At 42.9% G+C, this 19,914-nt stretch overlaps 1 protein-coding gene and 2 pseudogenes across 2 annotated transcripts in view; 2 read left to right on the plus strand and 1 right to left on the minus strand.

The window, feature by feature from the left end:
* The window catches only part of TOP2B (DNA topoisomerase II beta), a 150,012-nt gene that overhangs the window by 78,764 nt on the left and 51,334 nt on the right, over positions 1-19,914 (minus strand). For both annotated transcript variants that reach the window (XM_085850839.1, XM_085850840.1), the window contains exons 6-9: positions 9,349-9,494; positions 3,984-4,081; positions 1,580-1,792; positions 1,252-1,425 (exon numbers count right to left, since the gene is read on the minus strand). In XM_085850839.1, coding sequence (XP_085706965.1) covers positions 1,252-1,425; positions 1,580-1,792; positions 3,984-4,081; positions 9,349-9,494 — 631 coding nt within the window. The remainder of the gene's footprint in view (positions 1-1,251; positions 1,426-1,579; positions 1,793-3,983; positions 4,082-9,348; positions 9,495-19,914) is intronic.
* On the plus strand, positions 10,791-12,631 carry LOC147013701 (uncharacterized; annotated as a pseudogene).
* LOC147013702 (uncharacterized) lies at positions 12,639-14,152 on the plus strand (annotated as a pseudogene).

The raw sequence follows: 19,914 nt of genomic DNA on the forward strand, positions 1-19,914 counted from the left end.
GCTCGAGCAGGGTAGAAATTTAATGAACTGACTTGTTCGAAAGGTGGCATCCAATGGCGGTTCCACATTGAAAGTTACTGAGCTCTTCAGTATGGCCCATTCTATTGCCAATGTTTGTCGATGGAGATTGCATGGCTGTGTGCTTGATTTTTTACACCTGTCAGCAATGGGTGTGACTGAAATAGTCAAATCCATGAATTAGAAGGGGTGTCCACATACTTTTGGCCACGTAGTGTTTGATATATATATATATATATATATATATATATATATATATATATATATATATATATATATATATATATATATATATATATATATACATAAAGACATATACGTATGCAGTGTAGTATCACAAATGAGCAACCGTTGTGACCGAGGCACCACGGCCTGTTCTAAGTTCCACTGCAGTTCTGTACGAAAGTGGGTCTTGAGGAGATAGGGGGAGGAGTGGGGAAGGGGGGTGGTCTCATCTGCTGGCAATAGTACTGGATTGAACAAAAATAGGGTACAATAAAACAGCACGTTCAAACAGGATAGCAATACCACCCGCCGCCTTCAAACACCACCTACCATTTTTAAAGACATTACAACATGGGCTTCTATTGAGGGATCTCCTCTGGAACTGGAGTCTCCGAAGCAAGGGTTACATTTTAAACTTCGGAACACAATTCATATATATGTACTTCATTTACTTTATCACCTCAACATGATCTTGAATGTCAATTTGTAATTTGATTTTCAAAAACAAAAAAAAGGCAATTACTCCACGGTCAACTGTATCACCATGGCTTACAAACATCGGCTGGCAGGCAAGCAATTAGCGATGTATCCAGCAATTCATAATTGGAAGATCAGCGATCAGCGATATATACAGTGATTTGTTGGTATGAAGCTCGATCGTACAGAAACCGTTATGACCTGGTCCAAGGCAAGCATTTTTTCATAAGGCCAAACCAAAATGCCAGATTAAGACCCTTGCAAGGTTAATGTGGGCTGACCAAGGATAAAGCCTGTTTTGTTTTCATTTAATAAGCCTGTTAATTATCTTCAAAAGGGGTGTTTAACTTTATGCAAACACCCAGTTTTCATTCATGCACTCCCTTGGAGTTTCCTCAGCATGCATGCAAAGTTTGGGCCACTAGGTTTCATGATTTTGGAGTTATGCAGAAGACACACAGACATTTATTATTACAGATGGAAGATGTGTTTCCGATAGGTATAGGTTCTACAATATGTATCATGCCTCACCTTGGTGGTGGCGATGCTATTCACAAAGCTAACCTGCTGGAACCCCTTCTCACTTAGTGTAAGGCACACCTCCCATCGATCATTCACAATCTCATGCACAACTTTGAGGGGGTTGCCAAGTTCATCGACTTTGTCCTTCACATAAAGGTCCACATAGCTCCGGAAGCCAGAAACCTGAAAGAAGCACATCAATGAAGAATAACCACAATGATCATTTCTTTGGAAGACAGCTTGAGATTTGGAAAAAATTGTAAAATAAAAACATATGAATTTGTATCCGAACATCTCATCTGCAAAAAGGCAAATACTGAAAATCAACGGAGCTCACCGGAAGCCTCTTTCCATTGAGGTACACCTTAACACCTTTACATGAGCCAGCCACATCATAGGCCCTCCTCGTCAACAGTGCTATGGTGTCTTTGTCCAACTTTTCCATCTGGAATTTGGCCAGGTCTGGCTCGAAGGTGATACAGGTGAAATCGTTGCCTTCAAATGGCTTGATCTTGCACTCACTGGTCTTTTCCATGTTGTTGGTCCAAGTCTGGAGTGAAAAAATATTTTAAAAAAAGACAATGAATGACATGTTTCTTACTATCTTTGAACTTTTTTCTTTTCTTTTTCTCTTTATTTATTTTTTTTCTTTTCATTCTCATCTTTTTCTTTTCTCCAGTAAGGTTTGTCAGTTTGGAGGCTAAATGTTGGTGATCCAAGCAAAATAAAAAAGATTCCTATTAAGATAAATGCCTTTGAGATAATAGGTGTTTGACATATATCCTTATCAAGACAACTATGTGTAAAAGGAATGCTAAAACAGTGATGCCCAAAATCCAAACTGCAGTTTACTCAGTATACAGAGCCTATATAAAGTCTGAACCCCCTTTCAAATTTTTCACCTATTCTCGCCTTTTTGCCGGGAATTAAATTCCATTAAATCAGACATTTTCCACCTTTATTTACACATCATAACAGACAACTTCAAAGTGAAAAGCAAATTCTACACAATTCAGAAAAATAATTAAAATCACAATACGAGAATATCTTGGTTGGATAAGTGTCCCTCACCCCCCCCCCCACCCTTTATAACAGTAATTATAAATGATCTCAGCCTTAAAAATCACACACTGAGTTAATTGGCCTCCGCCTGTGTTAAATTCTAGCGATTCTGATTATTTCAGAATAAAATCAGCTGTTCCTGTAGGTTTCCTCTGCTGGGTCGTGCATTGCACAGCAAAGACTCAACCATGAACATGAAGGAGCCTTTAAAAGACCTCCGGGATAAAGTTGCGGAAAGGTATAGATCAGGGGATGGGTATAAAAATATTTCAAATGCCTTGATTATTAATTGGAGCACACACAGTCAAGACAATCATGAAGAAGTAGAAGGTGTATGGTACCACCAAGACCCTGCCTCGATCAGGCCGTCCGTCCAAACTGGATGACTAAGCAAGGAGGAGACTTATCAGAGAAGTCACCAAGAGGCCAAAGACAACTTTGAAAGAGCTACATGCCTTTATGGCAAATACTGGTTGCTGTGTGCATGTAACAACGCTATCCCAAGCACTCCACAAGTCTGGTCTGTACGGTAGGGTGGCAATAAGGAAGCCATGACTCAAAAAAGCCCACCTTGAGTCCCATTTGAGGTATGCGAAAAACCACTCCATAGATTCTCAAGTCATGTGGCAAAACGTTTTGTGGTCTGACAAAACCAAGATAGAACTTTTTGTCCGAAAAGCAAAACGTTATGTTTGGTACAAACCCAACACAGCACATCACCAAAAGAATACCATCCCTACTGTGAAGCACAGTGGTGACAGCATCATGTTATGGGGATGTTTGTCATCAGCAGGGATCGGGGCACTTGTCAGGTTAGAAGAGAAAATGAATGAAGCAAAATACAGAAAAATGCAAGAGGAAAACCTGCTGCCCTCTGCAAGAAAGCTGATATTGGGATGGAAGTTCACATTTCAGCAAGACAACGACCTGAAGCACACAGCCAACGCTACACTGGAGTGGCTAAGGAACAAAAAGATAAATGTCCTCGAGTGGCCCAGTCAGAGCTCTGACCTAAATCCAATCAAAAATCTGTGGTATGACTTGAAGATGGCTGTCCATCAACCCTCCCCATGCAACTTGGTTGAGCTTGAACAGTTTTGTAAAGAAGAATGGGTAAATATTGCCCAATCAAGGTGTGCAAAATTGGTGGAGACCAATCCCAACAAACTCACAGCTGTAATTGCTGTCAAAGATGCTTCCACCAAGTATTAACTCAGGGAGGTGGACACTTATCCAACCAAGATATTCTCGTTTTGTATTTTTAATAAATTTTATGAAATTTGTAGAATTTGTTTTTCACATGGAAGTTGTGGGTTACGATGTGTAAATAAAGGTGGAAAAAGTCTAATTTAATGTAATTTAATTCCAGGCTATAAGGTAACAAAAGGTGAAAATTTTGAAAGGGGGTGCAGACTTTCTATAGGGACTGTATATACAGTACTTTCAGGGTGTTGTTGAGTCCTCAAGTCATAGCTGCTGATTGGCTGAGTATTCAACACACAATGTACTTGTTTGTGATTATTTGGTACTGGACTTAAACATGAGTTTGAAGAAATGCACCAAGCTGAAAAATATGAATAAGATGGAACACCATGCCATTGAACCCTTTCTCAGGTGTTAAGTTGAATGACCTATTTGATATACATAGACATGTCTTTATTGAAAAAAATGTTTTTTACCTGCTTGAACTGTTTCTTTGATTCTTTACAAGCCGTTTCAACTGTAAATTTAGTACTAAAGATATTGCACAACTTGGCACCAAATCCATTTCGTCCACCTGCAATACATGTCAATGCAGAGATGCACAGGTTATTAGGTATGTCATGGTTATAAATGCGAGAATGAATCAAATGCAAAATTCTCACCTTTATGCAAAATAGGCCAAGAAACATCACGACAAAGTATTACACAGCTCAATAAAAATAAACGTCATTCATATTGGGCATTTTGAGTTCTGATGTGCATCATATGTGCTACCATCTTGGCAACGTGAAAGCCCAGGGATAGCCTAGCCTGTCATTTAACTCCAAGTACATTTTGAAAGGCCTAGCTGTCATAGAGAGAGTCTACCGCACAAGGCTACAAGATTGATCCCGGGCCAAGTTAGACTCAGCTATGAGAAGCGGCTGAAGGAGACAGGAATTTACATTAGAACGGAGGTGATTACGAGGGGATGAGACAGAGATGTTTTTACTCTTCATATGAACAGTGTGCTTTTACTCTTCATACAAACATGTCTCCTGAGTTGCCTATTTTTAGTTATTTACATTTTTTTTTAAGAAGGCGTTTCCACCCAAAAGTAAAAAAAAAAAAATAGATCGACAGCTAATTTGAGCAAAAAAAAGAGCAGACCCAGTCTCAGGCAACGTTTCACTGGCTTTGCAGCCGGTGTAACAGGATAAGTCGACCCCTGGACAACTTCCCCCCCTGAGGGGGGGGTACTTGTCCTTGGATAAGTCTCCCCCCTCCCTGGATAACTTGCCCCCCTATGGCCAAAAATACATTTATTTATCTTGCCAAAACGAAGTTTTACAAGATATGTTCGTCAGCTTGTATGTTTTTTTTTTGTTTTTTGTTTTTTTTTGTTTGTCTGTAATCACGTATAAAAAATTCTGCAGAGCACAGTTATCATCGGAAAATTTTGTAACTTCGCATATCAGAGGCCTATAGAGGTCCCTTTCAGTGCACAAAATTTTGAAGGTCAAGGTCAAAGGTCAAGGTCACTTTGTCGCAAATCAGGGGAGTCGACAAAACCCTTATTTTTTGAGTAATTTTGATCGGATCGCCTTCAAACTTCATGGGAATATAGTTCATGGTCTGGTGCTCAGCTGATTAATTTTTGGTGGCGATTGGCCTTGACCTTCATGGTTAGCGCCTCAGGTCAAACATATTTGACCCCAAGGTCAAATTTTCAAGTTTTAGGAACCATATCGTGTAGTACCTCAAATTGAACACCTCGATGAGTGCTTTCTAGATATGTCAAGCTTGAGACATTATGACGTCATTTGGTGATGTTATGAGGCAAAAGCATATTTTTCATGGTTACTCTGTAGAACGATTCTCATCGGAATCTCTCGTAGGCAGATATTCCTCAAGGAGTCGCTCCTGGTGGATAGCAGCTCTGTTCACCTCAGTGTGACCTTAAATATGTCACACGTGGTCACCTTTTGGCAAGATATGGGTCACCCTGCGGGTGACATTGGTTTATTTTTGTTGTTTGTCTCTTGGCTCTTTGGGAAGATGGCAGTTGCCTTAGAGTGGCATGTAATAGTCATGGTGTGAGTCATGGGGGGGGGGGGAGTTGTCCAGGGGGGGTAGTTAAACTGTTACACTGGCTTCATCAGGCACAAGAGAGTTTATTGTTTTCCATTTATATTTATGATGTTCTATCCTGTTCATTTTCAAATTATATTATTCCACCCCCTGTGGTGTGTAATAGCAGACATGGATGACCCTCGTGAAAACAGGCCTGAGCTGCTGCTATGGTTGGCGGTGAGTACCCCGGAAGCAGTGAGGGAAAGAGTGGCACTTATATATACAGCTCTGGAAAAAATTAAGAGACCACTGCAAAATTATCAGTTTTTCTGGTTTTACTATTTATAGGTATGTGTTTGAGTAAAATGAACATTTTTGTTTTATTCTATAAACTACTGACAACATTTCTCCCAAATTCCAAATAAAAATATTGTCATTAGAGCATTTATTTGCAGAAAATGACAACTGGTCAAAATAACAACAAAGATTCAGTGTTTTCAGACCTCAAATAATACAAACAAATCAAGTTCATATTCATTTTTAAACAACACAATACTAATGTTTAACTTAGGAAGAGTTCAGAAATCAATATTTTGTGGAATAACCCTGATTTGCAATCACAGCTTTCATGTGTCTTGGCATGCTCTCCACCAGTCTTTCACATTGCTGTTGGGTGACTTTATGCCACTCCTGGTTCAAAAATTCAAGCAGCTCGGCTTTGTTTGATGGCTTGTGACCATCCATCTTCCTCTTGATCACATTCCAGAGGTTTTCAATGGGGTTCAGATCTGGAGATTGGGCTGGCCATGACAGGGTCTTGATCTGATGGTCCTCCATCCACACCTTGATTGACCTGGCTGTGTGGTATGGAGCATTGTCCTGCTGGAAAAACCAATCCTCAGAGTTGGGGAACATTGTCAGAGCAGAAGGAAGCAAGTGTTCTTCCAGGACAACCTTGTACGTGGCTTGATTCATGAGTCCTTCACAAAGACAAGTCTGCCCGATTCCATCCTTGCTGAAGCACCCCCAGATCATCACCGATCATCCACCAAATTTCACAGTGGGTGCGAGACACTGTGGCTTGTCGGCATCTTCAGGTCTCCGTCTAACCATTAGACTACCAGGTGTTGGGCAAAGCTGAAAATTGGACTCATCAGAGAAGATGACCTTACTCCAGTCCTCTATGGTCCAATCATTATGGTCTTTTGCAAACCTCAACCTGGCTCTTCTTTGCTTCTCATTGATGAAGGGCTTTTTTCTAGCTTTGCACAACTTCAACCCTGCCCCGAGGAGCCTGTTTCAAACCGTCCTCGCCGTGCACTTCACCCCAGCTGCCGTTTGCCATTCTTTTTGTAGGTCACTTGATGTCATCCTACGATTGTTGAGTGACATTCGAATGAGTTGGCAGTCATCCCGGTCAGTGGAAAGTCGTTTTCGCCCTCTGCCAGTCTGTAGCTTTGTTGTCCCTAATGTCTGCTGCTTGACCTTGCTCTTATGAACTGCAGTCTTTGAAAATTTAAGGATGGAAGCAACGTGACGCTCACTGTATCCCTCTGCCAGTAAAGCCAGAATTGAACCCTTCTTTTCCTCACTCAAAACTTTTCTTTTCAACTCTTTTGGCATGGTCAATAGTTATTTTTTTTGATTCCAAATACTTTTGAGGTACTACGAGCACTGTTTTTGCCATCCAGCTGGTCCTATTGCAAGAGGATAGTGATGACCACAGCAGTGGTTTTTATACTTTTCCTTGTTAAATAAGATTCGGTTCAGGTGATCACCTAATCAGTACCTAAGTAGAATGAGGTGTGCCTGTGTTGGAATTCAACAGACACTGGAATGGAATGGCTGCCATACATGTAGAGATGCTGATTTAAAAAATTTTTGGAGTGGTCTCTTCTTTTTTTCCCAGAGCTGTATGGAAGAATTGTGTTGCTCAGTCAGTAGGTTGCCCAGATAGCTCAGATGGCAGAGCACTGGTATGGTTTGCCAGAGGACCTGGGTTTGATTTCCAGTCTCGTAATCTTATTACGTGCATTCATTAGTGCTAAAAAAATTTTGTTACTTTGACTTGATTCATCGAGATCAAGATATGGGCAAAAGAAAATATACGACGTAAAAAAAAATCAGTCAGAAGTCCAAGGGAAGCAGTGTATTGAGGGCACGTCTGTTCTGTACGGCTGACAGTTCGACTTTCCTATCCAATTTTTGATATTGTGTGTTCTTCGCCATCCAGGTCTAACTGATAATTTAAAATAAATATAAATTTGTGCACAGTTCCTTTTTATTTTTGTGTTGAGTCTGACTTCTGATTTACAGTATATACTATATTCAGTCAGAGCAATATATATATATATATATATATATATATATATATATATATATATATATATATATATATATATATATATATATATATTTATATATATATTTATATATATATATATATTTGGTCGTTTCCCCCCCCCCCAACCATCCCCAACAGCAGCATCCACCCCATCCCCCCCTCCACTATTTCCCCATCCCCCCACAAACCCTGATCCACCATTACCCTCAATAACCCACACCCACCATTCACCCCCTTCCCTCACTCCTCGAGAAAGTAGGCATGGTCAAAGATGCCTATGCCTGTGCAGCGACGTTTAGTGAGGTGCATGAATCACACTGATCCACACTAGTAATAATAATCGATAATCCAACAACAACAAAAAAAATCCTCTTTTTTTTTTTGCACCCCTGTTTGAAAACCCTGAAACTGGCACATTTTCTCATCCCCACTCCTCCCCTCTCCCCCCCCCCCGACCCCTTCTAATGAAATTACATCATTTAGCCAGATGTATTACCTCTGCCACGGAAGGTGGGCGGAGGTTATGTTTTCACCCCTGTCTGTCTGTCTGTGAACAGGATATCTCAAAAAGTTGCGGATGGATTCAGACAAAATTTGGTGGAGAGTTTGGGTGCATGACAAGGATGAAATGATTCGAATTTGGTGAAGATCCGATTCTGGATACAACAATTTTCTTCTTTCTTTAAAAGTGATTCTTCACCCTTGAGAGCTGTTCAGGCCAAAAACGATATGTAGTATTGCATGATGTTTCAAAAAGTTGTGGACGAGTTATGATAAAGACCAAGTGGATAAGTTAGTTAGGTGACAAGAACAAGCCCATTAGATTTTGGTGCAGGTCCGGATTCAGATCCGACCCATCAGTGGGATACAAAACATAAACTGTTCAGCCTGGCGGAGGTATGTTCTCCTCCGAGTGTCGTTCTAGTTATTCCATGATGTTGGATCGATAAATAAAAATAAAATTTTTGGAATTAGTCTGTTTCATTCCCTTGCACCTTTTCATGAAACACGGTATACGTAACAGGAAAAGCAAATGTATATGGAACCATTTCATAGTTGCTTCCTAATTTCATTTGCATGAACTATGAAAGAGGAAATTCATTGCTTTTTGGGGTTGAATGAAATACTGTACAATAAAAAAAAACATGAATTATATATACACAAAGATAAACAATTGATGAGTAAATGAAAATATCTCATTAATAAGGGATGGCCATTAATCAAAACAGAGTGAACACAAACTAACAGGATAAACACACAAGGAAATCCAAACAAAAGTCATATTAGAGGTTATTCATCTGATTACTTCGCAGAATATTTAATGTACAGTATCACAAGATCACTTCTCAAAACTGCATGACATATCAGAGAATAAGCATGAATTTTAAACTTCATCACCATGATTTATTGATTTTGATGTGATCAATACACATTCCAAACTTTACCTGTAACCTTTTTTTCTTCATCGTTGTAGTTGCTCGAGGTAAGAAGCTTGCCAAAGATCAATGCAGGGACAAACATCTTCTCCACCTTGTGCTCTACTACGGGTATTCCTTTGCCGTTGTTCCAGATGCTCACTACGTTTTTCTCTCTGCGAGTGAAAGAATTGAATACGTGCATGAATGCATGTGGACTGATGAGGCTCTCGGTGACACTTTTGCAATAGTCCGGCAGATATGTGAAATATTCTGGTAGTTTTGTGCCTTTGATGATACAAGCATGAAATTTGGTACACAGTTATAGCATACCCTTAGGAAACATTTTGGATATAGGGACATTCCAGATTACCCCGAGGGTCAAAATGGTGGCCATTTTACAAAATGGCTGCCACGAATAACAAATTCTGCCTACAAGGTCAGCAAAGTCATATGTGCTTGGTGCAAAACACAATCTTCTTCTTCTTCTTTCGGCTGCTCCCGTTCGGGGTCGCCACAGCGGATCATCCATATGATCTGCATAGTGATTTGGCACATGTTTTACGCCGGATGCCCTTCCTGACGCAACCCTGGTCGCCTCTTGCAACACAGGGATCTGGTACACCTATTTTAACCGGGGTATACACCGGGCCCAGTACACTGGTACTCATTTCGCCGACCTCGGAAGGATGACAGGCTGAGTCAACCCCCTGGTGTATTAATTCAGTGGCCCAACGGGGCTTGAACTCAGGACCTTTTGGATCCCAAGCCACTGCCCTAACCACTGCGCCAACACCAGGCTTGGTGCAAAACACAATGTAGTGAGTATAATATGATTATTATCAACTAGTATGCACATGCTTCATTATCTACTTCATATTTGACTAAAAATGCATCTACGGTGGTCTATAAGGGACACAGATAACAGTTTACCATCGCAATAATGCATGGCTGCAACAAGAGCTCTGCAATATGATCATGCATGTGAATGTTACCTGAATATTGTTTCTGGAAATATAAATAGATCAAAAATCAAATTTGGTGAAAGGAACTTAGACTCCATGAATATTTCCATTATTAATTACATACTGGTAGCTGGCGATGTCGCGATTAAATGCATAAATTTGCGAAATCGATATTGATGTACTCACTGTATTAATTTTCATGATTGCATAATAGAAATGTTCAAACTACAATGGTGTGTTCATATTGATTTGGGTTTAACATGGTCCTGTCCAGCGCAAAGAAATAATGTATGGTGGCCTATTGGGGACATCGAGTGACAATCACCCAAGATCGCCATTGTGTATATATGCATCTCCTCTGGGCTGGGGTTCATAGTTTAAAACATTTTAACTCTGCTATTCTGTTTTCAGGTGATAACTCCACTGTAGTGTACCCAAAGACTAATCCCCTGCTTGGTGGTGGTTCTTCCCAATTTTACAGTGACAGATTGGTGGTGGTTCAAGACAATGGCCAAGCATTTCAAACTATTAGACCCCCAGCAGCGAGGGCCAAGTACATCTGTTACATCAATTAACCAGACAGACTGGAACCTTTGTGCTGTGTCAGATGGACACCACTGAGCCTCTTCATTGTCCAGCTGACTCCAAGCGAAGCACAGGAGGGTCTGGATACCAGACTGGCAGACAACCTCCTCAGGTTCAGTGAGATCGACTGCTTGCCAAAATCTCTCGACATGTCCCGCTTGGACGATGGTGAGGGTATTGAGTCCACCATCCAGCACCACAGGGCTAAGTGGCATGATTCGTGCAGACTACAATACAACAAAACTCAATTGATTTGGGCAGAGAAGAGGAAAACAACCAGTGGGGATACCGAAGGCGTGACATGAAAGTATACCCGTCAGAGTGTGGACCGCACAGAGTCACTGCTCGAAACGTGTTTCTTTTGTGACAAGCCAGCAGGTAACGAGTCTTTGCGCAAAGCTTCTACCTTTGACCTGGACAGACGAGTCAGGAAATGTGCTCTGAAACTAGAAGACAAGCCACTTATTGCTAAACTGAGTGCTGGAGATATGATGGCGCAAGATGCCCTGTACCATGTGAAGTGTCTGGTTTCCCTCTATAACAAAGCAAGGGACACAAAGAGAACCTTGGATGACCAGGATGATATCAATCATGGCATAGCTCTCGGAGAACTGGTGTCCTACATCGATGATGCCCGCATGGACGCTCTTGTGGCACCAGTGTTCAAGCTGGCAGACCTAACAAGTCTGTACAACAACCGGCTGAAACAGCTTGGAACAGTCTTGACTGGACGTGTTCACTCGACCAAACTCAAGCACCGGATCATGACATATTTTCCGAACATGGAGGAGCACAAGCCTGGCCGAGATGTTCTGCTAGCTTTCAACGAGGACATCGGATCAGCCCTTCACAAGGCCTGTGAACACGATGCTGATAGTGATGGTGTTCATTTTGCTAGAGCCGCGAACATAGTCCGAAGAGACATGTTGAAGATGAAGACAGCCTTTAGTGGTTCAATTGACGCCTTCTGCCAAGAACAATCCATACCAAATTCTCTCGTGGCACTAGTTGCTTTGATCCTGAATGGTCCCACGATCCAAGAGCAGTCAAGCCACTCATCTGTATCAACACCCACTCTTACAATATCACAGCTCCTCATGTTCAACAGCTACGCACGCCGCCGACAGAGTACGAGTATTGAGTCTACCAAGCACGGCCACAATCGGGAGACCCCCGTTCCTGTGTACCTGGGAATGCTGATGCACACAAAGACTCACAAACGAGACCTGGTTGACACTCTGTTCCACTTGGGTCTCTCCATCTCCTATGATAGGGTGCTGAGCATCTCCACGGACTTGGGGAACAGTATCTGCCGCTTCTTCCAGCAGGAGGGTGCAGTTTGCCCACCTGAACTGAAGAGTGGTCTGTTCACGACTGGCACAGTGGATAACATCGACCACAATCCCAGCTCAACTAGTGCTCAAGACTCGTTCCACGGCACTGGCATCTCGCTGTTCCAGCACCCGAATAGTGAAGTGCGTAGAGTTCAACGGCTGCGGGTCGTAGTCTCAGATGATGTTACTACAACAGCAACCACTGCACACCTGCCAGAGTCATACACCACTGTACCTCCTGTGGTTCTCGGTAAACGTGAACCACTGATGCCCAAGTTGGCTGGTCCCAACAGAAGTGACTGCCAACTGATCCCTCAAGCAATGCAGGTGGAATACAGGTACGCCACAGAAAATATATCATCTGAAAGTTGTACATATTCTGTATTCATATATGTGCCTCAATCTATTGTTAACTGTGTGTGGTGCTGAGGTCCTGTCTCTTGTTAATTGTGTTGATGAGTTCTTGTCATTTTGACAGGTGGCTAGAGCAGATGGCAGTTAGTGTAGCATCAGACACACCACTACAGGGAGACGAGACTGTGTCATGGTATGCATATCATGCCAGCAAGCAGTCCATTCCAGAGGAACCAGAGTGTGGCGTGACCCTCACCTCATTGCTGCCTCTCTTCTACGACCAGGCCAAGTCCGTGGCTATGATTCATCACTCCATGGATGTCATCAAGACAGCAGTTGAGATTCTGAACCCTGGTCAGATCCCAGTCCTCACAGTCGATCAGCCACTGTACGCACTCGCCAAACAGATCCAGTGGATATGGCCAGAAACACATGGAGAAGATCACTTCGTCATCCTATTTGGTGGACTCCACATTGAGATGGCTGCACTGAAAACTCTGGGTGATCTTCTGGATAGCAGTGGGTGGACAGGAGCTCTGGTGCAGGCAGGAGTTGCTACAACTGGTACTGCTGATTCCTTCCTGAAGGCTGCCCATGTTACACGCACTCGGCGAGCTCACCAGGTCACAGCCAGTAGCCTCTATCTTCTCCTGCAGAAAGCCTTCAGCCAAGGAGCAGATGAGGGACAGGATCTAGAAGACGTGTGCTGAACGTGTGCAAGCCAGTCCGCAGTTCCACTTCTGGTGGATCATTCTACAGTTGGAACTCACTGTCCCAATCTACGTCAGATCGGTCCGTGAAGGGAACTTCCTGCTATACATTGATGCCCTGAGCAAGATTGTCCCCTGGTTCTTCGCCTTGGGTCATACCAACTACGCCAGGTGGATACCAGTTCACCTGCGCGACATGGTGAGACTGGCGACAAAACATGCAAGTGTATACACGCAGTTTCTTGCCGGCAACTTCACAGTAAAGAAGACCACTCATGCGTTTTCTGCGATGGCCATCGACCAAGCCCACGAGCAGAATAACGCATTAGTTAATGGTGACGGAGGAGCTGTAGGCCTGACAGAGAATCCCGCTACATTACGCCGCTGGATGGTGTCTGGTCCAGAGATGGCCAGAGTGATCGCTGAGTTCCAGGCCACATCAGAGACCAAGAAGGCTGTTCACAAACACCACGAGCAGACCAAGCACACACAGGTAGCCTTTGCTAGAGATGTGCGTTCACTCACTCAAGTCATGGGGGAGATGGGCAACCCATTTTTTGATGACAGCAAGGATCTCCTGGTGCTAGACAGCAGAGACCTGGCAGACCCAGCAGTTATCAATACTGTACACCAGATCGAGAATCTGGGACAAGAACCGCATGACTCCTATGTCCATGAGAGACTTATCAACCAGACAAAGCCCATCACCGACCCAATCAAGAGAAACAACCTCCCTCTCTTCAGCCGACCTACAGTCAGAGAGAAGTCAAGAGCACAGCTGCAGGTTTCATCTCTGAAGAACGACTGCTCCCTGTTCTCCAGGTTGTTCATTGCGTCCCAGATACGTGATGGAGATCTTGATGAGTTCTTTGCACATGAGAACTAAGCATGTCCCCCTGCACTGTCACACATGGGCAAGATGAGACTTGGAACAAAGTCTGATCTGGTTGGCTGCTTAGAAGATCTGGTCCCTCCACAGGAGAATGCTGCTGCTGCTGCTAGTCCAGCAGTTGAAGTCATCATCCTTGATGGTGCAGCGATCATCAGTATGTTGCCACCTGGCACAGCAAAGACCTTCAACGAGTATGCATCAGAAGTATTCTTGCCATACATCACATCTCAGCTGCAGCATACGAGCAGGATGGATATTGTCTGGGATGAATACCTCACAGACAGTTTGAAGGCAGACACGAGGAAGAAGCGAGGCAAAGGCATCAGGAGACGAGTCAAGCCATCGAGTTCCATTCCTGGAAACTGGCAGACCTTTCTTCGCACAGATGAGAACAAGATGGAGTTGTTTGACTTCCGAGCCACCAGAGTAGCAACAACAGACACAGACAAACAAGTCATCAGCACCCACCACAAAAATGTGGTTTGTACGCAGGCCCGAGATGTTGCTGGTCTTGCCCCTTGTAGCCATGAAGAGGCTGACACAAGAATGCTACTCCATGCTGAAGACGCTGTGAGGCAGGGATACAGCAAAGTGTCGATCCGTACAGTAGACACTGATGTCGTGGTCCTTGCGGTGACAGCAGCTGGACGTCTGGACATTGATGAGCTCTGGGTTGCTTTTGGCACAGGAAAGAACTTCAGGTTCTTGGCAGCTCACGAGATGTCTGTGGCACTGGGACCTAACAAGTGTCGAGGTTTGCCATTCTTCCATGCCCTCACTGGATGCGACACCGTTTCAAGCTTCGGAGGCAGGGGGAAGAAAAAAGCATGGGAAACCTGGAAAGCCTGTGATGAGGTCACTGATGTCACTGCAGCATTCTGTACCTTGGCTGCCACGTCAACTCCTTCAACCGTAGATGACCAACATGGATGCACTGGAGCGTTTTGTTGTTGTGCTCTATGATTGCACCAGTAGCCAGGAACATGTCAATGAGTGTCGCAAACATCTGTTCACCCAGAATGGCAGATCAATAGATGCTCTCCCACCAACTCGTGAAGCCCTGAAACAGCACATTAAGAGAGCTACCTACCAAGCCGGCTACTGTTGGGGCCAGATGATGGTGTCCACACCAGAGCTCCCATCGCCCAGTGACTGGGGGTGGGTTCACACCGATAATGGCTGGGACATGTACTGGACAACCCTCCCAGAGGCAAATGAGGCATGTCGGCAACTACTAAGGTGTGGCTGCAAAATGGGATGCAGAGGACAGTGCAAGTGTGTCAAGGCTGCACTCCAGTGCACAGCTCTATGTCACTGTGGTGGGGAGTGTACAAGAGAGTATAACTGGGACAAGAGAGATCACAGATGATAATTATGTAACATGTACACATGTATCCATGCATCATAGTAGACTCTGTTACCTGGATCTAGAGGTTCCACTGTATAATTTTGACTCTGTAAGTTGATGTTAGGATCAAACAGAAGCACTTCCTCTGAGTTCAAGAGTGTTAAATGAACAACAGTCATTCCATGGTGCTTGATAACAGTTTTTTGAAGAGTTTGTTGTGGAAAACCGTCCAAAAGTGCAAAAATGCACCAAAAAATGACCAAATAAATAGTTTATTCATGCTTTGTCACCTTTATTTGCTATTTCTTATTTGTAAGAATCTATATTGAGTTAAATAAAACCACTGGTATGCTTCTTAAATATAGTTGTATCCACATGTATCCTCCTTGTACAACACAAAATCGGCTATTTTGTAAAATGGCCGCCATTTTGGCTCTGGGAAGAATCTGGAATGTCCCTATATCCAAAAATCTTTGTAAGATACTGCCCTAGCAGTGTGCCAAATTTCATGCTTGTATCACTAAAGGCACATTTTTTTCACATATCTGCCGGACTACAACACAAGTAAAGAAGGCAATATTTATTGAAATATTAAAGGTGAACTTTGTGAAATCACAATGTCCGAATGAAATGAGCTGCCAAATTGACCATTTTTATTCCAAATTGCCATTCACAAAAAACCACCCCTAATCAGTTCAGGCTACTCTTAACATAGCATCAACATATCAGCATGGCATTACCAGGAGACATAATGACTATAGAAACCTAAATTCAACTTGACAAATGACCAATTTAAAGGCATAAAGCAGAGATCTGTAAAATGACTGTCACATGTGGTGTCGGTGTATTCTCATCGTGAACTGGTAAAACATTCTCATGTAGCCCCATATCCTGGTGTTGGTTCCAGGTTAAGATGGCTGACTTAAGATCTTCATGTTGTGAGTTTGAGCCACTGTCATTCCGTTAAATAACACCAGGTGGGTTGACTCAGCCTGTCATCCTTTCGAAGTTGGCAAAATGAGTACCAACTTACTGGAAACAGGGGGAACTGCACCAGTGGCATAGCAGTGATGTAACCAGCAGCCACAGGCTGCATACGAAATGAGAATGATCTGGCTCATGATGCTTGGAACCCAGGTTCAAATCCCATCTGCCAGAAGTATTTATTTACCCATTGTGTACCAACTTCCCTATGATTCACATAAAGTATACTTGTGTCTCCCAATGTCTTTCTCCTGCATGTGATTTGCATACAAGCTCCCAAATAAGCCTGCGATCACAGTAAGAACACACACGCATGCCATAATACACATCTATCTATATACATATATGTATACAGTACATATGACGTTCGTGAGGAGGGTTCCATGACGTTCATGAGGAGTTAAAAGAGGAGGGTTCCATTATTTAAATTAATGTTTAGACTCCCGATTGTATTTGGGTAGCTTATAAGACTTTTAAACAGTGTATTAAAGACATGTGGATCGGGATAAGTCATCCTGTTTGTTCATGCACCGCTGGGAGATGGTGTTGTAATCTTTTGGGGTAAAAGAGGTTTAGGATGTCCTGTCATGTGTCCCTGATGCGGACCGGATGAAGCTGAATCAGTGAGGAGGGGTGGTGTGGCATGTTTCCCTCCCACCAAAGAAGACATAAAACTCTGCTGCCCCCCTTCCTTCACAGGTTCCATCAACGTTTGTCTAGTGTTGTGCTTCTTTTAAAAAGCGTTTGTTTATTTCCGAAGGCCTGCTTGCATGTCTGCCTGCCATCCTCATGCAAACCGTTTCAGCTTTATTGATAACCGCTGGGGAAATTACACTGACGTAAATACCTGAATTACGTGACAACCTCCATAATAAAGTTTGAAGTTGTAATATCTAATTCCCATTGAAACCTATCCACCCTCCCATTGCCACGACCTTTCCGGGGAGACCATTCCATGCATTAACCACTCTCCGAATGAAAAATCCCTCACTTAAAATTGTCCTCACTCTCATATCTTTAGCCTCATTTACTTAGAGAGAATTGGGGTCCTCTCCACAATCCTGAACCCCCCACGCTGGAATGCATACTTTTCCTCCTAAAACCTCCCCGGGAACACCTTGAGTCCAACCACGAGTTTTCAACTCATTCTGTCCAGCGGTTCAGGAGTGCATAGAGGTCAAACAAACAAACAAACACAGACAATTCTTCAAATATGTATATATGCGTATTTTTGTCATTCCCCGTGTACGGTCTGTCGTCTGCTACCAGCTATGTTGTACTGCTATCCCGTGCAAATGCACGGGTATCGCTAGTATATATATATATATATATATATATATATATATATATATATATATATATATATATATATATATATATATATATATATATATATATATATATATATATATATATATATATATATATATATATATATATATATATATATATATATATATATATATATATATATATATATATATATATATATATATATATATATATATATATATATATATATATATATATATATATATATATATATATATATATATATATATATATATATATATATATACAGTCGGCGTAAGTCGGCAGCGTCAAAAAGTCCCGAATTTATCTCATGTTAAGTCCCTATGAATAAAGGGTCATCCCTCTGTAAGTCGTCATCTCCAAGTCGTCACTTCGTCTAAGTCGTCAGATGTTGTCCGTTCCCACGTAATGGAAACTCAAGTAAATTACCACTCCTAACTCGTCACATGGAACTGCTGCCTCGTGAGAATCCCGATTTCATGGAATCGTGATGCTCGCTCATTGGTTTACACCGCCAGTGATAGGCTATTTATAACTGCGTACACACGTTGATCGCACTGCAGGCAGGACAATGGCGACTAAGCGTAAGCTTACAACTAAACCCGACCAAGAAAAATACGGCATTATCCAGTTTTGCGAGGCAAACCCACTGATGAAGATAACAGCCAGAGCTGAGAAGTTGGACATCAAACGGCAGACATTGAACGATATCTTGAAGAATAAGGGCACGATGTTTGGACAAGTGGAGAAGATCGCGAGGCCGGTGGTAAGTGTGAAATGCGTGAGATGTGTGTCCTTTGAAGATGTCGATGACGCGCTCATCATCTGTTTTCGCAAATGTCGGCTCAGCCAGATATTCGGTTGGACGGTGAAATGTTGCTGCTGAAGATACGTAAATTCGCTGCGGACCTCGGGCATGATGATGCCAAGACCTTGCCGATGCACTGGATAGACAGATTCAAAGTGAGGTGGGGAATCGGCAAGGTCAAGAAGTGCGGCGAATCAGGCAGCGTGGATTCGGCAGTGGTGCACCACTGGAAGGATGGCAAATTGAAAGACATCTTGGAAAGGTATCAGCCTCGGGACGTGTACAATGCCGATGAGACTGTGCTTTTCTGGCAGATGTTGCCAGAAAAGTCTCTGGGGTTCGTTGGTCAATCCCATCATGGTGATAAGCAGGCGAAGTTGTTGTCTTACAGTTGTTCATTATCTTTACTTTTGATAAACTGATTCATGAATTCCATCTTTGCTTGACCACTTTGCAACTCACCAATGAACCCCCACCTATGCCCTGAGGATTGTGTTTTCCTTTTGGTACAATAGCCGGCTCTCACACATACGTGTCCAGGCCACGCGCGACTTCATCCTTCACCCCACAGCCATCATGAATGTTCACATACGCGTAAGTCGTCACTTTTTTCTCGGTCCCGATGGTGACGACTTCCATCTAGTCTACTATATATATATATATATATACATATATATATATGTATATATATATACATATATATATATATATATATATATATATATATATATTGTTGCGAATTCACGCCCGCCGGCGTGCGAACGGCCACGTAACTCGAATCGTGGAACGTCGCCCACCGGACGGACAATTCTGTCGTGACCCTCTCGGACTAACGCCGGGAGCTAGTCACGGGTGGGCCTTTCGGCCTCACCACGATCGTGCCAATCGGCCACCCGCGTAGGATAGGGTTGTTCGCCAAAGTCGACCTACCTAAGTACCCACGCGGAGGGTAGACCGGGCGATCGCACCTCGCCGCAGGTCGACTCCGGACACGGGCGCCTTAAGCGATCCGTTCCGTACTATCGGGATAACCGAGCGGTGTTATCGTCGGCCTCGACGGTTCCGATTAATTATCGGGCGTATTAAGCCCACTACCAACCCTTTACGTGAAGTAAGATGGAGATTCAATTAAAGAAAAGACGGCGAAACGGGAAAACAGTTCAACATGATGCACATTTATTCCGCGGCACACGGAAAGCACACATATACAATTAAAACAATTATGCACAAAAAGCAGATGTAACAAAAGAAACAATGACGCAGAGATACTACCGAATAAGACCGACACACGGCAACACTTAA

This window comes from Eptatretus burgeri, chromosome 13 (assembly GCF_056783735.1).
Source record: "Eptatretus burgeri isolate ZD-2024b chromosome 13, Ebu_testis_v1, whole genome shotgun sequence".
Classification (NCBI taxonomy): Eukaryota; Metazoa; Chordata; class Myxini; order Myxiniformes; family Myxinidae; genus Eptatretus; species Eptatretus burgeri.